At 28.2% G+C, this 17,735-nt stretch overlaps 2 protein-coding genes across 4 annotated transcripts; one reads left to right on the top strand and one right to left on the bottom strand.

Moving 5' to 3' along the window:
- Nucleotides 1-6,675: 6,675 nt before the first annotated feature.
- LOC137832688 (transcription factor bHLH112) lies at nucleotides 6,676-10,148 on the top strand. 2 transcript variants are annotated; one of them, XM_068640990.2, is made up of 7 exons: nucleotides 6,676-7,516; nucleotides 7,686-8,280; nucleotides 8,391-8,501; nucleotides 8,633-8,698; nucleotides 8,843-8,908; nucleotides 9,087-9,137; nucleotides 9,542-10,148. In XM_068640990.2, the coding sequence occupies exons 1-7, from the start codon at nucleotides 7,200-7,202 to the stop codon at nucleotides 9,695-9,697; spliced, it is 1,362 nt and encodes a 453-aa protein (XP_068497091.1). In that variant the 5' UTR covers nucleotides 6,676-7,199; the 3' UTR covers nucleotides 9,698-10,148. The 2 variants fall into 2 exon arrangements, with proteins under 2 accessions (XP_068497091.1, XP_068497092.1); XM_068640991.2 differs by having other exon boundaries at nucleotides 6,866-7,516; nucleotides 8,843-8,902.
- A 4,614-nt stretch (nucleotides 10,149-14,762) lies between these two features.
- LOC137832685 (putative NAD(P)H dehydrogenase (quinone) FQR1-like 1) lies at nucleotides 14,763-16,577 on the bottom strand. 2 transcript variants are annotated; one of them, XM_068640988.1, is made up of 4 exons: nucleotides 16,489-16,577; nucleotides 15,819-15,912; nucleotides 15,251-15,513; nucleotides 14,763-15,160 (listed from the first exon to the last, which is right to left on the bottom strand). In XM_068640988.1, the coding sequence occupies exons 1-4, from the start codon at nucleotides 16,509-16,511 to the stop codon at nucleotides 14,926-14,928; spliced, it is 615 nt and encodes a 204-aa protein (XP_068497089.1). In that variant the 5' UTR covers nucleotides 16,512-16,577; the 3' UTR covers nucleotides 14,763-14,925. The 2 variants fall into 2 exon arrangements, with proteins under 2 accessions (XP_068497089.1, XP_090160127.1); XM_090304001.1 differs by having other exon boundaries at nucleotides 15,251-15,321; nucleotides 16,489-16,573.
- Between the last annotated feature and the right edge of the window lie 1,158 nt (nucleotides 16,578-17,735).

Below are 17,735 nucleotides of genomic sequence, written 5' to 3'. Positions count from 1 at the left end.
ATTTTGTATGTATTTTTTTTACTAAAAATTGATTATAAAGATTTTGATGATTTTTTATGATGTGGTTTACCATTCCTTTTTAAATGAGGATTGATTTGATGTTCGGTAGAGGTTGTAGAATGTTGTAGGTTAAGTGATGTACATGTTGATATTGATTACTATCTATATAAGAATTAGAACAATTTTTGAAGTGTGGATTGAAACATTCTTTAAAGTGTTTTATTTTATTTTATTTATTTTTGTTGAAAGAAAAACATAAAGAACAAAAATGTGTTTCTGCAATATAGAAATATTCTACTTCTAAGCATTTTTACAATTACAATATATATACATGCTTCCACATTTAAAACTTTCATCGAAATTACGCCTTTGTGTACACTAGACCTAAGAAAAATTCAACAAATAATGAGATCTTATTCGAGTGATTAAAATTAAAAGAAAATATAGGTAGTTTTTGTGGTGGTCATGTGACCAATAATTAACTTTTAATATTCATTATTCACTTGTGATTGTTTATAATCCAAAATTATAGTTATCAATCAGCATTGGCCTGGTTGGAGGAAAAATAACCCAGGGTCGACAAATCCTTGTTAAATGATTTTTTAACTCGGTGCCACGTAGCAACTTATAATAGAGCGAAGATAATGTGCAAATTTGGAAACTCGAATTATAAAGTAATTAAATATAAAAGTTAATAAATATATTTAATAATAAAAAATGAAATAATATGATTGTAAAATATTTACTTTGAGACTAATATATCTTGCTGTTAACATTTTGGGATAAATTGAATTTTATACGACTTTTGTGAAATTGCCGACGTCAATATTACATAAGCATGGCGTCAACAATAGAATACACAAAAAGTACTCGTTTAAAACATATCTGTCATTAATGAAATGCTTCTCACATGATTGTAGTGTCTATAATAATTCTTTTAATCAGAAAAAAATATTAATAATAGAAAAAATAAATATATCTATCATCAAAGGTAAAAAAAAAAGTATTATTGTGATTTTTTTACTTTTAATAAATGATATGATGTGGGTTAAAAATGGTTAATAAAATGTGTTTTAAAGGGAGTTGTAAAGGGTGAAGAATAATGGGTCCAGGATGGTTAATTTGTCCTCTGCAAAGAGGGAACATTTTAAGAAGAAAAGAAGACAAGAAAGAAAGTCCAAAAAAGGGTTTGGACCTAAACAATAGTCCCTTGTTACATTTGTTGGTAACGGGGTCAATACGTCTGTAGACCAAACTGTGGATGCAATTTAATCTAAATTATGTGATGTCACCTTTTTCTACATTTTTTCCTACAACCAAAAATATTCTTCAACATCTATGTGGTGTAGATGCCAGAAAAAGATAGGAATAAAATAGAAAAACACTAAATTATGATATCTTCGATATATACGACAATCTAATACAATGTTAACATATTTTTGCTAGTTTATGAGTATGTTTTTGTTAAAGGAAGAAATTAAGTTTTTACAAGGAATAATGTTATTCATATTTAAGGATAATATTCAAAACATCTTCTTTGTAGTTGCATCCAACCACAAAGTCAATTTCTTTAACAGTAAATTGGGAGGAGTTAGGGTTAATGATAACAAACTAAATGTATTTACTGTCATTTTGAATTTTACAATAATATATGTACCTTTCACATATTTGGGATAGTAATTGGAGAAAATCGTAGAAAATTAAAATTTTGGAACACCAATTTACATAAAATTAGGAAGAGGCTACGTCGGAAAGAAAGATATTTATATCCTTTTATGAATAGAATTTGCTTGATTAAAATATGTTATATATGTCCTTCCACATTTGTTTCTATATGTTTTCAAAGTCCCAAAACTAGTTATAAAAGAAATTTTAAAAATACAAAAACCATTTTTATGAAAATGTGGATCACAGGAAAAGAAAACCAGAACAATTATGAGGAATGTGAAGGGATATTTTAAAATTTAAATATGAAGAATGGAAAGAGTTAAATCAGATGTATTAGTTTAAATATCAATTCGTCTTCTTACAATTTTTATTAAATCTTTTCATTCTTCTAGGTCTTTACTCTTTCGGTTCTCTCTTTCAATTACTTTTTTATTATAGGGTCTCTTCGTATTTATAATTTTTTGTTGATTTTTTTTTTATATTAAGATTAATATGTCCAATGATCTCTTAATCATGTTTATAGTGTTTAATTAGATCTTATCTCCTAATCTTTAAATTAGGATATATTTAATTTCAGTAAAAAATCAAACTATTGTTGAATACCATTCTCAACCTATCAGGTTTTCAGTTGTTTAGAGTATAATTCCTGTTAGTATATTATTGGTTAATATAAACAAATTTTTTTTAGTATATCTAAAACTTTCATATTAGTTATTGGTATAAACTTCTCAATTTTGATTAAATTAAATGACTGAACAAAACTAAAAGGTGATAGCTAATTATGTTAATCTACTTTAGTTATGTATTTTTTTATATGTTTTTTTAACACTTTTTTATTATAATTTATTTTACTCTTTTTTTTGTCACGCTTTTTTTATTATCATTTTATCTCATGCGCGTTTTTTTTCCTCTCTCCTCTCGAATTCATATTTTCTTTTAATTATAGATATAATAGTAATAAACGATAATAATAAAAATTCTCATTTGAATACGACCCAATTAGATTCAAAATTGTGCTCTTGATTAAAAAATATAGTAGAACGTGAGTTTTTTAATAAAATATTATGCATAAATTATCTATAAGATAAAATTAGATGATTTCAAGAAGTTAATATTGCTTAAATTATTTTAATACTTTCTTTAAAAAAAATACATTAAGAGTAAGTTTCGTTAACTAATGTCCTTAGACATTGATTAATAAATCAATAGATAAAAGATTATTGTTAGAGTGACATGATGGATGAGAGAAAATGTTTATTTTTAATTGTCTAAATATCGATTAATAATTATAAAAAAAATATTGAAATAAAACTGAAGTAGTTGTGTCACCTGGTTAAGTGATCCTAATTCACTACAACAAAACGACGTGTGTTATTATATTTTAAACAGTTAACTTTCCTTTTGCATATTATATAATACTTTGTTTGAGAAAAAATGGTAATAAAATAAATAGAATGTAAGAGAAAGAAGTTAGTGTGAAGACTTAAGGGTCAAAGCTTTTAGGGTTTGACTGATGGTGGTACAAAGAGGCCCCACGTGCCTATTGCACGCGCGCATGCTTGGTGTGTCCTCTGTTGACTCTTGCCGCCTTAAATGACAACCAGGTCATAAGCATGACGTCAACTTTCGCCATTTAAAGAATATTTTGTCCACTCAAATTTATTAATAAATATTTTCGCTAATTTCTTATATATTTTTTTTTTCTAACCTTTATTATTTTACATGTATATTGTTTATAAGACTAACATGTTTCTAACTTTAACTCCCTAGAGACAAAGAAACTATGATGTAACTTTTACAACAATAAAGCTACACCAAAGACTTGACACATAATTTGTTTTCAGAACCTGATTTTTGGCATCACACAATTTGAAAGCATATAATTTAGTAAATAATAAAAAGTTACTTTTACGGCATAATTAATAAGATCTTTTTCAAAATTCACAGTTAACAATATTGATATCATGTTTAATACAAAAATTTTACTTATTTATTATTTAAATGTCGCTTTTAATATTTTGAAAATTAATAATATAATTAACATTTAAAAATGGTAATATATGTTCTAAATATTTAAACACCAATCAAAATGAGAAAAAATTGTCTATATAAATTCAACACATATCTAAATATTACCATCATAAATGTTGACAATCTGATACGTGATTGTTAAATATACACCAAAACTTATTATTCATATAACATACTTGTTTTCTATTTTTTTTTCTACAATGTGTTTTAATTTAAAATTGATAATCTTATTTTAGTTTGTATTTATCTCTCTTATGGTCTTATTTGTATTTGTTGTAAAAATAATTACAAATTTATCATATAAAGATAATTGTTCATCTCTAAATAAAATACATAATGGGTGTTTTGTATATAGTAAAACCTAATATGGCATAAGAATTAAATTTGAAAGAAATTAAGAGTCCAAATATGAGACGATTTGCCAAATGTTTGAACCTTTGAAGCTTCTGAATATTAGGCAGTGGTCCATGATTCACGAATACATGTTGCATGATTAGTACGTAAACCAAAAAATTCTACAACTCACAAATTAAAATTCTAAAGTTTAATATTTCCACTGAAGGGTGGAGGCTATGAACCATCTTAAACAACAACATTAGGTTGTCAAAGTAAACTTCGTTTATTTCAAAACTCTAAGAACTTTCCTATAAGTCAATTTCCTCTCAATTTCAAAGGACACAGAAACTTTCTATGGATCTGACCTAATTTCTGTTTCTGCCCAAATTATCAACTTGGACTTTTTTTAACTTTCTTTTCATTCTTCTTCCCAAATATATATTATTTTATGTTGACAATTTTATCGTATAATGATAGCTGCTAAGAATTGCTCAAAACTGACTTTAATTTCCACTAGTTAATTGGTATTTGTAGTCAATACATTGTCGCTCATAAATAACATATCAAAATATATCTATTTTGGAGAAGGGTTATTATAGTAATATGCATATTTTAGAAGTCATGTTCATTTGCGTTATACAAATAATTAAATATAGAAGTCGAAATACAAATCGTTTACTCCATTTTCACTACAAAGTAAAAATATTTTTGCTTTTATTCCTAACCACTTAAATGATAGCAAATCCTAATTATCAGTTGGTCAGATATAATTAATTAGTGTGCTTAACAAATAAGTTATATTATTGCATATATATGTTATCTGTTCGTGTAGATTTTGTTTATTATTTAGGGCCCATATATAACGACTAAGAGGTAGTACATCATTGCATCAAATTATATGAGATTTTTTTTTTCAGAAATTTTTGTTTGTTTTAATTTGTGTTGATTAAAATAATTATCACTTTTTTTCTTATCCAATATAATTTTCATAGATAAGTTATGGTATTCATATGTTTTAATGATTTGTGATTCCTTTTCAAGTAATTTTTAGAGATAAAAAACATCATGTTCGATTTAAGTAAATTTAAAAATAATATTTAATTAAATCAATATTACACTCGATTAAAACCACTTAGGTTAAATCGGAATATTTATTTATGTTATATATTTTCATTTTTTTTAAATATTACTAAAATACTTTAGTAACATTTTTTAAATAAAAAGTAAAAAATATAATTAATTTTTTTTAATAATATATTTTTTATAAAAAGTAACATAATTGAAATATTAATGAAAATATTTAGTAATATTTTTTTAATAAAAGAAATATTATAAAAATGTTATTAATATAAATGCGTTGTAAAGAAATATTATAAAAATGTTATTAATATAAATGCGTTGTAAAGAAATATTATAAAAATGTTATTAATATAAATGCGTTGTAAAATAACTTCTAAGTGATGTATAACTATATTATATTAAATTAAAACTATACGAGTTAGTTATGAAATCTATACAAATTATTTAACAATATATAAAATCTTGAAGAAATTGTTTCCAGGAGAAGATTACAGCCTAGCTGACAAAGTTATAAAGCAAAGTGGTAATAAATCGCACTGTGTGCTGCAATCGCAATACCATTTTTTGTTCACAAGTTTATTTAAGATAAATAAGATAATTTATAATTTTAGGAATTTAAATGTTTTTTTTGAGTCATCAAAATGGCGATTTAATCTTTTACTAAGTATAAAAGTAATTAATGAATGTGATATAACAATAAAGAATAAAAAAAAAACAAAATTTCAATGTTTTGAGAAATGAAAACCAAAGACGTGTTTAAAAAGTAAAACCGAAACTGGTTAACTTTATAAGAATGAATAATATATTTAAGTCTTAAAAATTAAATATAGTTGTTTTGGTCACATAATGATGATGTTACATTAAAAGTAGGGATATTGTATGATTTGGTAATTACCTAATCGAAAAAATGATGTAAATAAAATATAGGCTAAGGTGTGACGAAAATTATAGAGTTGAGTGAAGACGATGAAATTATGTATGACAATCTAATCTGAAAGACATAGAACAAAAGCTGAAGGACAAAGATTAGTTAATTAAGTGGGATTATCCATTTTGTTGAATTAAAAAGTATTTGACATGAAACACAAGTATTGTGCAGCAGTTGAAAGTAACTAAACTAATATGTATTAACTACCTTAAGCCAAATATGTATTCATTCCTCAGCTAATATCTGCCACTGTTCACAGAATCTGCTTGTGTTTGGTCAAGTATTAGTTAGATACTTGTGTTTTAGTTTCACTAACCCGCGTGATGCACACGCGCCTTCTTACAGCGTCATGTCCACCCAATGTTCGTTTTAAAATTCAAATATTACTGAATTTTCTCACCTACTGGGTTTATCTTATTCACCCTGCTAGCTAGTGCTACTACAATGTCTTCAATCATAAACATTTGGACCAATAAATGGTCCTCAACTTTATCACCGAGCACATCTTTTTTAATTATTATAATCGTGTATCACATCAACAACTATATCAGGTCCAACACGTATATTTTAAATTATGTGTTTATACACATATCAAATACTAATATTTGTACGAGAGTATTGTAATATTTATTGAATTTATGATAATTTGAAGCATTTGATGTTATTCATCCAAAGCATACAGATCCAACAACTGTGAAGATAATAGTGAATACCATCATACTCTGGAAACTTTACACATAAGGAACACAAATGTCCACCAGTGATGTATTAATTATCATTCTTCATCAGATACTACTATTGCACATTTTTTTAAGAAAAAGTAAGACAGAGAGAAAACAAATCCAAGACAAATAAACAAACGGCAATTAATTATATTTGAAAAAGAGAATTAGAATTGGATTCAAAATTCTGTATTTCTCTTTTTTTCATTTGTCAAATCATCTCTTCTAATGTCAACCGCGTTCCGCTAATCTCCCTAGCCGTACCCTTTCAACCGTTCCATATATAAATTGTCGCAAGCTCTCCCTAACCTTTCATATAAGCTTTCTAAGTGTGTGACTGTGTTAGAAGAGCTCAAAGATACAAACAAATCTGCAAATTCAGAAGGACACATAGATTCACCAGATAAAACACACACATAGCATCAAGTCTAGCCATGGCTGAGGAGTTTCAAGCTGCTATTTGTGGTGAAAGTTGGTGGAATATTAATCCAACAAGAAGTGTGTTCCCTCTCATGTCATCAACTTGTTCCGTGGCAGCAGCTGATGCAGGAAACTACAGCACCTGGCAAAGCACTGAGGACATTAATAACTTCATTTCTTCTGATAATTCTCTGAGTTTTCTTGATGTTGAGAAGCCCCAGCAGAGGGACTCAGCTAGTGGAACTGGTAGCATCCTCATCGATTCCACCTTACAAATGATGGGTTTTGGCATGTCATCTTCAACTTCATCCAATTGGAATCAATCTTTATTGTAAGTTTTCACAATAGGGTATCTACCAAAACAAATATATGTTGTTATTAGTACGGTCCAAAGCAAGCAAAAGTTGTTTTTCTTTAGCTTTTTCTCCTTGTTTCTTTTGAAAAAGGAACTTCATCTTATCAAGCATATCCTTATCTTCTGTGAATTTCTTTCTCTGCAGAGGGAGCGATTTTCATTCTGTGCTTCAAGAAGAAACAGGCATGGGTGGTGGTTCTTCCCATGATTCACAAATCCAAAAGGATTGGAGTCCAAAGAATTTCTCATCTGCTGCTGGCCAAGATTCCACCGTTGATGCTTTCAAGTCAATGAACCAAGAATTTTCATTGGATCAGCAAAGTCTGAGTTCTGTTGTTACAAGTACCGGATCATTATCTGATGGTTTTCCAGTTGTTTCAGCCTCCTATGGTTACCCTTCAACCTTGATACAAAGCTTATATGAGCCTGAGGCTCAACCACAGCCACAGAACTCACTTTTCACCAACCCCACCATGTCCTATTCTTCATCTACCGCAAACTATGGGACATGTTCCAATGAACTGTCACCAACTTGGTCCAAAATCTCTTCTCTTCTCAAGCCCTCAACGCCAAAACAGCAGCTTAGTGGATTGCACTTTTCCGACACCACTTCTTTCTGGAATGGTTCAGCCGAAGCACTTCATGACATAAGAGCAGGTGTTTTTGCTTCATCACAGCCGCAGTATCAAACGCCAAAATTTGAAGACAAATCCAACACTCCCAATACTCTATTAAACAAGGTAATTAATTAATTAATGGTTTCCAAGTTTATAAATAAATCCACTGCTGGCTAGCCAGCTAGGTTTTTTATTTTTGTGTGGGTTAACAGTGATAATCTGCTCAACTGCAGCTCAAGAGAGAAGAATCTCCAGACGCAGCATCATCCGCGAAGAAAAATTCTTCTGAGCCTGCATTCAAGAGGCAAAGAATTGAGACTCCATCTCCATTACCAACTTTTAAGGTACTGTAGTATCATGTGTTTATTTTTCATTTAGTATCAAAGTTTGCTTTTTCTTCATTTTATTCTAACTGCTTAACCTTCTTAATAATAAGTCTTTAGAATTGATGAAGCTGATATGTATATATGAACAGGTTAGGAAGGAAAAGCTAGGGGACCGCATCACTGCTCTTCAGCAATTGGTTTCACCTTTTGGAAAGGTAAATTTTTGTATGTTCTTAGTTTCACCTTTTTTCCTCTTCACAGCAGCTTTGACAATGATATGGTAGAATTTAAACCTTTACCTTTTAAGACTCTGAACGGTAAAAACTCACCGGATATTATGTTCTTGTTGAATTTAATAGACGGACACAGCATCCGTTCTTCACGAAGCCATCGAGTACATCAAGTTCCTTCATGACCAAGTTAGTGTACGTTTCCACTGTTCTTACTTTGTTTTAAAGAAAACCCTAATTATACACATATATATATATATAAACATATATTTTCTTGGGTCATACATATATAATATACAAGTTCTTCAGAAAGAAAGTTAAGCCACAAGGCTTTTTATAAGTGTTTAAATATAATTTTCATTCTTAATTTCAGGTGTTAAGCACTCCATATATTAAAAATGGAGCTCCCATTCAACACCAGCAGGTACACGATAATACTTTTATTTTATCTCATGTTTCTAGCGGCACACACATGCACTCGGCACATATAGATTCACTGCAGTCAAAATCACCATAGTGAATGATGTGTTGAAACATGAAGCGTTTGCTAATTCTATTCTGGTTTATCTAATGCATTATTAGATGGTTCAACACTACTATTGGCACTAATACAATACCTATAAACAAATATTAGCAATTCTCTTATACAAATTAAATTTGTGAATATGTTACATAGAAATAGATTAAGATCATGAATGTATCAAAATTCTCAACCGTTTAAGTTATATTCAAGATCTTATGTTATGTACACTGCGTAATGGTCCATGCACTCAATATGTAAAGATTTGTTGTGGATTTTGAAATATTTGTATATTGTTGTGTTTGAAGGATTGTGATAATCTGAAGGAGTCAGAAGGGCGAAAAGAAGATCTGAGAAGCCGAGGGCTGTGTTTGGTGCCGATTTCAAGCACGTTCCCGGTGGCTAACGAGAGCAGTGTTGATTTCTGGACGCCAACATTCGGAGGTGCAGTGATTGGAAGGTAGAGAGCAGTGGAGAAGCGGTGAGCATATAAAAACTATAAAGTAAAGGAAAGAAGAAGAAGAAGGTAAAGAAAGAATTAAAGGTGAAGAAGAGAAGAAAAGAGAAAAAAGGGAATGTGAGTGTTGATTCAAAGAGGACACGTAAAGCAAAGTGATGTACGCTAGTAAATGATTAGAGAGTGGTGGTGGAAGAGAATAATAGATTAGCTATAGCAATAGTGTTTTAATTATTAGCATCGATGAGTGGCAGGAACAAGTGCTAAATTCAGGGGCATTTGACATGTTAGATTACAGAGTTTTTGTTGCTGCTGTTCTTAGAGTCACTGTTATATGCCTGAATTTAGCAGATGGGGCTACCCAGTTAAAACGCCTTTTGTTCCTGCTGATCGATGTATCTATATGTATCTACATATATTGAATCTTGAAGACAACAAAATTCAATATTTTGGGTTAATTAATTAGTCTTTTTATTTGATTAAAGGGGCTAGTGTGGTTAATTATAAATTATAAATAAGTTATGCGCGAGGGCACGCGGCATAAGGCTTTTGAAGCACGGTCAAATCATTGTCTTTGCCATTCAATCATTATGCTCCATCCTATAAATTCTTATCTTCCCAATCACAATGCTTATGTCTTTAGAAATATTCAGATTACAAGCTAGGATATATCATATTCTCAATTTTTTTTCTCACAATCATAAATCTAATTTTATTTATTAAACCGGCTTTCAATCCTATTTTTCTATAAAATTGTAGTTGCATTATTTCTTGTGTGTCTAATATTTAAGTATTTTAAATAAATTTTAGGTACAGTTTGTTAAATGTTTTCTGCGTTGTTTTTCAATTAAAATAAAAATATTGCTTTCATAATTGGCATATTAAATATAAGTTTGCAAATTTTAGCACTATATTCTCGGGGCAACGAGTTTCTTCTTTATTTGTATGTTTAGTGTTTAATTAAAAATGTATTTATAACGGCGGTTTCAGATTATAAAAATATATCTAAATAATTTCACATCTCTTCATCCATTTTTTTTTTCTTACAAATTTACTCTTTGTTCCTCACAAATCTCATTCTCAATCAAAACAGAAAGATTTTATCATTGTATAATGTAGATTTTTCTTTTTTGTACTTAGCTGTACAACCGTTTCTTCTTCAATTGCATGCAACACTTTTATTAAGAAAAGAGCACAATACTATTATTGTAAACTAAAAATAAATAAATATATAACATATAGTGAAAAAATAATTGTGAAGGATGGAACATTTTTATTTGGACAATTTTTTCCTTACGAAGAATTTTAAGGGTTAAGTTCTGTCCAATCCTATTTTGAAAGACTAGTGATGAATTTTTGTGTGTAAGTTATCATAAATGCATTACAAAGAGATGAATGTTATTATTGACTTGTTGTTAAGCTATGTTTACTTTATCTTCTTTTTTTCTCAATTTTTAAAATTTTAAATTTTAAACAAACAATTTATTTTATAATTAGGATTTTAAATTTAAACATTCAAAAAATCGTACAATAAAGAGAAACATGAGAGTAGTAGAAGAATAGAGAAAAAGAAAGCAAAACAAAGCAACTATTTTTTTTTATCCATGTGCATTTTTTTTATATAAAAGTCTGATTCAAATTCTATAGAATTACTGTGACAGCAACCCTTATTTCAAATATTTAACAAAACTGTAAATGCTGAACTTACATTCAAAAAATGGAGTACAGAAAAAAAAATGAAAACAAATTCTTTTACAGAAGATTTTATCCATTTTTTAAAATATTTTTTTATAAAGTAATGAAATATTTGATTATTTCAGCGGTAAAGAATATGCGTTTCTTGCTATATTAATTATATTTATGTTGAAGATCAAAAAATAATTTCATTATTCAATTTAAAAAAAATTTAATGTGGTATTAATTTTTTTTTTAAAATAATTTGATTCGAACTTTTAAAAAAGTTCAATATAATTCTAATTATTTTTTTAAAATAATTTAATGCGATGGATGGTCTTAACTTTATTTAAAATTATTGAAAGTGGTAACAATATATATAATTTAACATACAATAATAAAATCGTTTAATTAAATTTATTTTAATAAAAATAATCTAACAAAAAAAACTACATTAAATCGTTTTTTAAAAATAATTAGATCATATTAAATTTTTAAAAAAATTCTTACAGTGAATTAACTTTGTATCCTTAATATATGAACTAAAAAGTTAATTAAACTTATTTAAAAAGACTAAAAAAAATTAATTAAGCTTATTTAAAAATAAAAAAAGTAGTGTGGATAAACAATATGTTAATTTTAACACTCTACAATTAAACCTTGTAGAGAGTCATAAATTGGTTCCTCTTGAACATGAATACGAAAAGAATTGACATATAGGGAGAAGAAAATGAATGATGCATTTAAGGGTGGAGCAAAGATAGGGCAAAATAAGAATTAAAATAATGAGAAGAAGAATAAGCTTAAAGGTGAAGAATGGTGTATGAGAAGTGACTAATGATGAAAAAGTAGCACTTTAGTCATTCAAAATGCAATGCCAAGTATCTCTTCCCACACGCTTATCATTTTTATTTTACCACTTTATCAAATATTGCACCATACTTGAAGCATCGCCAGATCATATCAAAATGTTGGTGTCTGTGTGTGTGTTTTCCCTTTATAAAGATGTGGTTACTTAGCATAAAAGAAGATACATGAAGGAATTTTATAAAGCAGCAAAGAAAAAGACACAAAGCATCATTGCTATTATCACTCCTCACACATCTTTCTTTTCTTGTTTTGGCTAATCAATAAGAAACCCTATGTAACAATCTTCTAATGCAAGTTCTTGTTCATTCCACCTTCACAAAAAGTTCTCCTTCTTTTTTTACTTTCCAATCTTTCATTTTGCATGCCAAATAGCTGGGATCACAACCTCTTTTCACACCGTTTAGTATTGTCACCACAACACCATGCTTCACCTAAATCAAATATATTCTCATTTGAAAAGGACAAACTGATTTTACGGAACACTCACAAGTACAGATTCTGACTTAAACATATTAACTATTCATCCCAATTTGCAACAACAATAATCAGGAATATCGTATGCCAAATCTATACTAGAAAGTATTTATTGGATAAGTTTCTCCAGATACATTTCTAAACGTAATACAATGTTTATAAATTAAAATTAATTTATATATAAATTAAAAAAATTATTCAAAAAAAACTTCTATAAGATATGTCTTGGATTTGTATTTGGCCAGTTGAACTTACTTTTGGGCTTGACTCGCAATGATCTGCTTACTGTGGTTGCAATTTCTGGTCCAGGAAAGTAAGTATACTGGGCTTCAACAATATAAAGTTTAGGGTATTTTTTCCTGCCTACATTCTTTGAAATACCGTAATTATCTTTGATAATTTTTTATGATTTTAAAATAGGAGTTTTGTAAGAAAAAGTCGTTTCTAGAATAAGGGTTTCGTAAGTAAAAAATGTGTCTGAAATAAAAAATCCAGAAGACAAAAAATCATTCCAAAATATTCTTTCTATAACATATTTTTTTTAGTTTTCAGAATAATAAATATGGAATTCATAAAATGTGTTGCAGAAAGAAAAAATGATTTTTTCCGAAAATGATAGAGTGCAGGGTGCCGGGAGAAACACCTTAGGCTCTGTTCAGATTGAGGAAGGGATTTGTGAGGATTAAAGAGGATGTGTGAGAATATGTGAGGTTGTTTGGATTGAGGGATGATAGAGTGAATTTGTGAGGATGATTTATTAATTTATCATTGTTATTAAAAAATATTTGAAAATGAATTATGATTTTTTTTTTGTGTAAGTTTAAATTAATTAAATGTTTTTTTAATATATAATATCCATAATTATTTGTATTTTTAAATAAAAAATTAAAAATATAATAGAAAATATTTTTGTGTTAAATTGAAATAAATTTATTAAATACATGAAAATAATATTTATTATTTTATATAACTATATATATTGTTGATATTATAATTTTTTTATTATTATTTATAATTATATGTTGTTATTAATATTATAATTAAACATTTTAAAAATTATAAATAATAAATAAATTTATATAATATTTAATTTTGTATATTGTAATAAAATACATGCACAAAGATATTTGGTAAAATACAATAATCCTACCTAAATTCCCACAAATCTCTTCATTATGTGAAGAATGAAAAAAAAAACATTCACCATCTCTCCCATCCACTCTTCCACCCTCAAAACTTTTAAAACAAACACAAAAAATACTCATTCCTCCTCCCTTCTCCCTCATGGAGCAAACACACCCTAAAGTTTAATGTGCGCAAAACTTCCCCAAGGTACATAAGACGATGAAGTAGTTTATTTTTTTATTTTTTTATATTTTTATTTTAGTTTTTTAAATTTAGTTATCTGAATATTACTTCTCCAAATTTTATATAACAATCTAGAGAATATAATAGAAACGTATTAGAGAATGAAATGATTAACATACTTAAAAATTTCTAACCGGAATACTTTGTATCACCATCATAACACCAATTTTCTCCCGTTATATCTATTTTATTCCACGCATCACATCATAAGTACATTTCAAAGCTTTGAAGTCATCAATGTTTAGTGGAAATAAAGTTATAGCATAAATCGGAAGAAACATTAGAGAATAATCCAATCTTCACTTTTAAGAAATTAAAATATCAGTGTGGCTAGGATATTCTTGCCAAACAACAGGATCTTCTTATTCGTAATGTTGCTTTCTTTAATATAATATTTCTTAGAGTTCAATGCCTTTACGCATAAGATTTATTTTTATCTTCGAAATTGAAATTTTGTTTTTCTCTCTCTACTCATATGACTTTGATATGGAATAATACCTTTAAGGGACTAGTTCATACAAAAATAAATCTGTTAATTATTACATAAAATTGAGGTTTGTAATTTCTAGTCAATGTGGATTTCTGACAGTAATATATATGTATTAATAATATGTATTAAGAGGTATTACTATGGCCAAAAAGATAAGACTATGCTGAATGAGTTTGACCTTTAAACAATTGAAATATGAGTGAAACAGAGATTCTATAGCACTATATAATAATAATCACCAAATTCGTATATCGAGAACAAACACGGTGACAAGTGAAAAATATTAATCTTTCTCTTGCGACTATAACATGTTATTTGTTGGACAACACTGAACACACACAAACACATATAAATTAAAATCAAAGGGAACCCTTAAGCTTCTTTGCAATGCCTGCAAAGTACTTTCCTTGATGAAAAGCTTGAGCCAATTCTAACTCACTTGGCTGCCTTGAATTATCATCCCCAGCATAAGTTCCTGCACCATATGGGGAACCACCTTTCAAGTTCTCCATCTCAAACATGGCATCGCCAAATGTGTATCCAACGGGCACAAAGATCATCCCATGGTGAACAAGCTGAGTAATAGATGTCAACCTGCATGTAAAAAACACTCACTAAGTGAATATATACCAAATAAACATTGATATATAGGGATACTTAAGAATACAAAATTCAGTAACTCACGCAGTGGTTTCTTGTCCACCTCCTTGAGAACTGCTGCTGAAGAAGAAGCCTGCAGGCTTTCCTGTTAGTGCCTGTGTGCGCCATAGGCTCACAGTGGCATCAAAAAACGTTTTAAATTGAGCAGCCATAGCTCCATATGTTGTGGGAAAACCAAACAAAAACCCATCAGCCTCAACAAGCTCGCGGGGTTTAATAATAGGAACATCACTCTTTGGTGGGGATCCTATCTTCCTAAGAACTTCTTCAGACAGTGTTTCAGGCACCTATATATAAAAACACCAATATAAGTGCAGAAACAAATTTTCCCATTTCTTCTAGTTTTAGAAGAGAAGCACACAACAAAGTTAAATGATGACAGTTTTTAGCACTCTTGCTTTCTTTGTTTATATCAGAAAAGATCCACACACCTAGGTTTCTTTCAAATTGGAAAGTTTCAGCTTATTTTATCAAATGATGACAGTGTGTACTGATAAAAGAGGAATTAACAACTGAGCATAGATACATTGGTTTTTTGTTCTCTGAGTACATGATGCAGATTTTTAATGCAAAATGAAAATGGATTACAAACCTGCCACAGTTTTGCTTCTACTCCTTCCACGGAAGCAGCTCCTTTTTCTATCTCTTTAGCAAGCTTCTCAACATGTCCATGCGTAGAATAGTAACTAAACATGCCATGCAAATTACAGCAGATTAACGATTACACTTGGTATTATGATATTTTGGTATTCTCAAAGAGAGATTAATGGATGCAAAATTTTGACTGAAAAATATTTATAATGCCTTAATAGCCGTAATAAATATTCTGAATTCTCACTTGTCACAATTATACTGGAGGTGATATATTAAGACTGTCATGAATATGAGATAGAATATTTCAACATGATGCTAAGAATTATTTAAAAAAAAACAAACAAACTTATGAATGGATATTCATACTAAAATACTGATATATATATATATATATATATATATATATATATATATATATATAGAGAGAGAGAGAGAGAGAGAGAGAGAGAGAGAGAGAGAGAGAGATGAATTTTAATAACTTAAAAGATCTTAATTAGATTAGTTGATCGATTTTAATCTATTTGTTACAATCTGAATAAAAAGGATTCATTCTCTCTACTTAAGTTGTGGGAAAGTGATTAATAACGAAAAGAAAGCTTATAATTCAATGAAAATGGAATGTTGTTGAAGACTTAACCATAAAAGTGACAAGAAAGAGAATTTCTTACACAACGTAAACCTTGGTAACCATTGCTTGTAATTTGTATAGCTATCCTTGGAAACCAAAATGTGTTAGTGAATGATAACACCTTCACAAGTACCTATTCTTATAGTGTCACCACCCACTATATTTTAAGTTTAAAATGAGATTCCAACTGAAATCTTCTTGAAATTGATAACAATATTAAAAAATAATATTTCATTATAATAATAATAATAATAATAATTTTATTGAATATTTTCTTTTGAGTTTTCTGAGCTAATTCTGGAGAGAATTAATATATTAGAAAACAACACATTTAACTGAAATTAACGACTGATTTTTAAGCGAAAAAAATAACAGAAAAATTAGAAATCCTAGAAAAATAATATTTTTTTTCTAGTAGGGTTCGAATTTTATTTGCTAGGAAAAAAATACACTTTAATTATGAAGACACTTTTCAATTAATAATAAAAACTACGTTTATATTAATACTAAATTTTTATTATTAATTTAAATATAATGTTTAAGCCGCCTTGTTTTTGGATGTTTGCTATATAAATAGTATTAATTACTAAATAATTTTTAAAAGTAAATATTATTAGCAGCCTTATGCTGGCCTCTCTCATAACTTATTCTGAAAAAACTAAAGAACTGAAAAAAAAAATGTTCATTAATTCTTGTCCAATGCATAGTAACCACGTTTTTAACTTAGTTATCATGCAATAATTTATTTGATAATTATTGTCTTTTGTCAATTTCTATTATTATTATTATTAGTTTCATCTTTTGAATAGTCCAATAAGGTGATGGTGGCTAAGAGGCATTATTACTTAACAATTTTTTTTATAGTCACTTATTATTGTTGCACCTTTATCAAATATTTTTCTGTCTTTAATCACTGTCCTATTCCCCATGCTTCTATCCTTTCTTTCACTTTTCATTTTTATAAAATATTTAAATTTTGAAATGAAATATCTACTCACCATGCAACACACTGCTGTTAATTAATTAACTACAGAACATTAAATTTTAGTATGTATTTAAATCGAATTTTATCACCATTTATTAAAAAAATACAATTCACGGCCTTAATTGTTTTTATTTAACAGTTCAAAGAGAAAAAAAACTACAAACTAAAGAAGGACAAAACCATGATGGTAAAATACTATACGTTTCATGAACATGTATGGTCATATACATGTTTGTCTAATATTTATGTTGTGAGAGCGAATCATGTATATACAGTTTGAAGAAGTATTAAATTATGAATTT

Source organism: Phaseolus vulgaris, chromosome 6 (assembly GCF_051622355.1).
Source record: "Phaseolus vulgaris cultivar YP4 chromosome 6, ASM5162235v1, whole genome shotgun sequence".
NCBI classification, from domain to species: Eukaryota; Viridiplantae; Streptophyta; class Magnoliopsida; order Fabales; family Fabaceae; genus Phaseolus; species Phaseolus vulgaris.
Note: the sequence above shows the minus strand (reverse complement) of the source record. Positions and strands in the feature narration are given on the sequence as shown.

Excerpts from the sequence above, each read along its gene's own strand:
- LOC137832688 (XM_068640990.2), top strand. The coding sequence starts at position 7,200 with ATGGCTGAGGAGTTTCAAGCTGCTATTTGTGGTGAAAGTTGGTGGAAT. Across the intron at positions 8,502-8,632 it reads CTCCATTACCAACTTTTAAG|GTTAGGAAGGAAAAGCTAGG; the intron begins GTACTGTAGTAT and ends ATATATGAACAG. Across the intron at positions 8,909-9,086 it reads TCCTTCATGACCAAGTTAGT|GTGTTAAGCACTCCATATAT; the intron begins GTACGTTTCCAC and ends TCTTAATTTCAG.
- LOC137832685 (XM_068640988.1), bottom strand. The coding sequence starts at position 16,511 with ATGGTTACCAAGGTTTACGTTGT. Across the intron at positions 15,913-16,488 it reads GTTACCAAGGTTTACGTTGT|TTACTATTCTACGCATGGAC; the intron begins GTAAGAAATTCT and ends TGGCATGTTTAG. Across the intron at positions 15,514-15,818 it reads TAGAAGCAAAACTGTGGCAG|GTGCCTGAAACACTGTCTGA; the intron begins GTTTGTAATCCA and ends TTTTATATATAG.